We start from the raw sequence: 3,720 nt of genomic DNA, 5'->3' as shown, positions 1-3,720 counted from the left end.
TTTACTGAACATTTACATTTACATTTAAGTCATTTAGCAGACGCTCTTATCCAGAGCGACTTACCAGGCATTTACAGGAATGAGTTGAAGCGATGTATGAACACTGATTGTGTGTAGATAACAAACATTAAAACCCCTTCCTTATTAGTGGATGTGCACTGCAAACCAGAATGGATTGTATGACACAAACTGAAGTGAAGCGAGTTCGACCACAGAGCTGCTACTCTTGTAATAAATCATGTGGAAATTGAGAAAGTTGAGATGACTAAACTGCTTGCAGTAACCCTAGATTGTAAACTGTCATGATCAAAACATATTGATGCAGTAGTAGCTAAGACAGGGAGAAATCTGTCTATAACAAAGCGATGCTCTACCTTCTTAACAACATTATAAACAAGGCAGGTCCTACAATCCCTAGTTTTGTCGCACCTCGACTACTGTTCAGTCGTGCGGTCAGGTGCCACAAAAAAAGGACAAATTGCAATTGGCTCAGAACAGGGCAGCACGTCTGGCCCTTGGATGTATACAGAGAGCTAATATTAATCATTTGCATGTCAAGCTCTCCTGGTTGAAAGTGGAGGAGAGATTGACTTCATCACTACTTTTATTTATGATATGTATTGACATGTTGAATACACCGAGCTGTCAGTTTAAACTACTGGCACACAGCTCGGACACCCATGCATACCCCACAAGACATGCCACAAAAGGTCTCTTCACAGTCCCCAAGTCCAGAACAGACTATGGGAGACACACAGTACTACATGGAGCCATGACTACATGGAACTCTATTCCACATCAAGTAACTGACACAGTACAGTTAATGCAGTTAATTTAATGCATTACAGGTCGTCTGAGGCTGGTCTGTCCATAGTGATGCCCCAAGCCTATAAAGTCACGACATCCTGGGTAGAACAGAAGCACTTTCACAGCTTTGTACAGATGCTGGATAACCAAGTACTGTATGAATGTTCATCGGCAAAAAAGAATGGAGACTCGTCTCAAATGTTTATAGTGAGAGCGACACCTTTCGTCTGGTTGCTGTGTCCCCCCATCCACCGTTGTCTCAATGACATCTGAAAGGCAGTATCAGTCTGGTACAAAACGTCTTCAGCCCAGTCTATGGAGCACAGGAGAAGTACTCGTGGGTAGTGAAGTTACGGGAACGGTGGCTTCTTCGCTCCCGGCGTCCCTTCAAACTGGGGTCTGGGGGGGCTCCAGTGAGATGAGTGTCTGGAACGGTGGCTTCTAAGCTCCCAGCGTCCCCTCAAACTGGGGTCTGGGGGGGCTCCAGTGAGATGAGTGTCTGGAACGGTGGCTTCTAAGCTCCCAGCGTCCCCTCAAACTGGGGTCTGTGGGGGCTCCAGTGAGATGAGTGTCTGGAACGGTGGCTTCTTAGCTCCCAGCGTCCCCTCAAACTGGGGTCTGTGGGGGCTCCAGTGAGATGAGTGTCTGGAACGGTGGCTTCTTAGCTCCCGGCGTCCCCTCAAACTGGGGTCTGTGGGGGCTCCAGTGAGATGAGTGTCTGGAACGGTGGCTTCTTAGCTCCCGGCGTCCCCTCAAACTGGGGTCTGTGGGGGCTCCAGTGAGATGAGTGTCTGGAACGGTGGCTTCTTAGCTCCCGGCGTCCCCTCAAACTGGGGTCTGTGGGGGCTCCAGTGAGATGAGTGTCTGGAACGGTGGCTTCTTAGCTCCCGGCGTCCCCTCAAACTGGGGTCTGTGGGGGCTCCAGTGAGATGAGTGTCTGGAACGGTGGCTTCTAAGCTCCCGGCGTCACCTCAAACTGGGGTCTGTGGGGGCTCCAGTGAGATGAGTGTCTGGAACGTCAGTCTTCTTTCACTGAGGAAATAAGAAACATATTAAAAGTAGGAGTAGATAAAAGGTGGTCTGAAGCCATGCGATGTTTGTCTGTAGTCTCACAACCCACATGATCTAAAACTGATGTCCGCAAAAGGAAGAAGGCAAAACAGCGAATGACAACTATCAACTTAACTTTGTCAGAGAATATACAGTATATAATAATATATATGGTTTTGGTAATAATCCCTGCTATTTCTGGCTGGTCTACATCCTTGAGTATTTAGTCATCACCTATTGTCTTTCAGCATGTATCCATGTTGGCTCACCTAATGAGTGTGCATAACGTGTGCATAAAGTATGTAACACTTGATGGTATGTACAGTATCTTAGCCACAAATAGTTGATCACATACCTTGACTGGGAATGCAGACAAGGCGTTATGGCACGCCAGGTCCACTCCAGGGCCTGGTTTCTCAAAAGCATCTTAAGGCTAAAGTCATTGTTAGAACCTATGCTTTTGGGCTCTAATATAAAATTAGCCTTAAGATGATTTTGGGAAACCGGGCCCAGGACGGTTTTCAGGTGGCGGGAACAACAAGGGAATCGGCGATGCACCTGCTCCAAGAGTTCCTCTTTACGCAACCCGTAGACGATTGGTGCGACGCACTGCGCCAAGCTGAAGAAGGCGAAACTAACCACCGCAGACAGTTCTTTGGTCCCCGGCTGAATGTGTCCTTGTTTCTGGAGAACTGTTAGCACAAAGTTCATGAAGTTGGGGAGGATGTATACGGCGAGTTGAGTACCGTGCAGGGCGAGGGTCTTGCATCCGACCATGTTGCGTCGATTCATCACTCCCAACCGTCGCCCCTCAAACAGTATCCTTACATAACTGTACAGAATGAGCGCCGTGCACACAGATATCAACAATATTTTTTCCAGGCCACCTTTCTTCAGCTGTTCCCTTCCACATTCCACATTTGTATCACTGCCGAGCATCTCTGTCTTGGAGAGCAGAGTGAGGGGGATAACCAGTGCGAGTCCCCATGTCAGTAGCCCAACTAGCCAAGGCCATTGCCAGACAGAACTGTACCACAGAGGATGGCAGACAGCAAAATAACGGTCCAGCGACATAGCAGTGAGAGTCAGAAGGATATTGGACGCGCTGGTGATTAGGACGGTTATCATGGCCACACATATGGATGCCACCGGCCTGGTGTCGAAGTATATCTGGAGGTAGAAAACAGAACACATTCCGAAGTACACCAGAGCGGACACCAACAGGTGAAAAACCAACACAAAGCGCGCATGGCCCCGAAGTCGATCCTCGCGCAGTATAGTCCAGTTAATGACGATGTTGAAGAATGCCAATGTTATAAAGGCGATGGTCGACGCACAAACCCGTACATAGGTGTAGTCCTTTCCGCCCGTTTCTCCAGTCCCGTTATACATCGACATTATTCCTTGATGGTGTATTTAGGGTATTTGGTGTAGTTGTTTCTTCATTGCTTCTGCCTTCTTATAGTTTCCCCAAACGCTTAACTAGGCTACTCAATCAGAGTACATCCAAGACATCAATGCAATGCAATGTCTGTGTATGAGAAACCCCTCTCTCTTTCTATCTCTCTCGCTGTCTCTCTGGCTGCCTGTCTGTCTTCCAACCCCAAAAAGCGCACCAGTGTGCACAGTGCGCAATCGCCACATTCACAAAGGGAAGTACGTGAATACTGTATGCTTTTGAGATATATACTCTTTCTAAAATAATCAAACGTCATGATAAACAATAACATTTTCCATCAACACGCGCTGCTCTGATACAGGGCAGGCATATTACTCTGAGAAGTAAGTATATAGCCTAATTTATGCAACCACATACAGTAAATAATTTACTTGATTAATAAACGTCAAAATATACTAATATAA

General features: G+C 47.1%; 1 protein-coding gene across 1 annotated transcript; it reads right to left on the bottom strand.

Moving 5' to 3' along the window:
* Window positions 1-688: 688 nt before the first annotated feature.
* LOC124008654 (odorant receptor 131-2-like) lies at window positions 689-3,422 on the bottom strand. Its single transcript, XM_046320132.1, has 2 exons — window positions 2,213-3,422; window positions 689-1,839 (listed from the first exon to the last, which is right to left on the bottom strand). Exons 1-2 carry the CDS (start codon window positions 3,253-3,255, stop codon window positions 1,779-1,781), a joined length of 1,104 nt encoding a protein of 367 aa, XP_046176088.1. The 5' UTR covers window positions 3,256-3,422; the 3' UTR covers window positions 689-1,778.
* Between the last annotated feature and the right edge of the window lie 298 nt (window positions 3,423-3,720).

The sequence above is a fragment of the Oncorhynchus gorbuscha genome, linkage group LG21 (genome assembly GCF_021184085.1).
Source record: "Oncorhynchus gorbuscha isolate QuinsamMale2020 ecotype Even-year linkage group LG21, OgorEven_v1.0, whole genome shotgun sequence".
Taxonomy (NCBI): domain Eukaryota; kingdom Metazoa; phylum Chordata; class Actinopteri; order Salmoniformes; family Salmonidae; genus Oncorhynchus; species Oncorhynchus gorbuscha.
The sequence above is the reverse complement of the archived record's forward strand: the minus strand, read 5'-3'. Positions and strand labels throughout refer to the sequence as shown.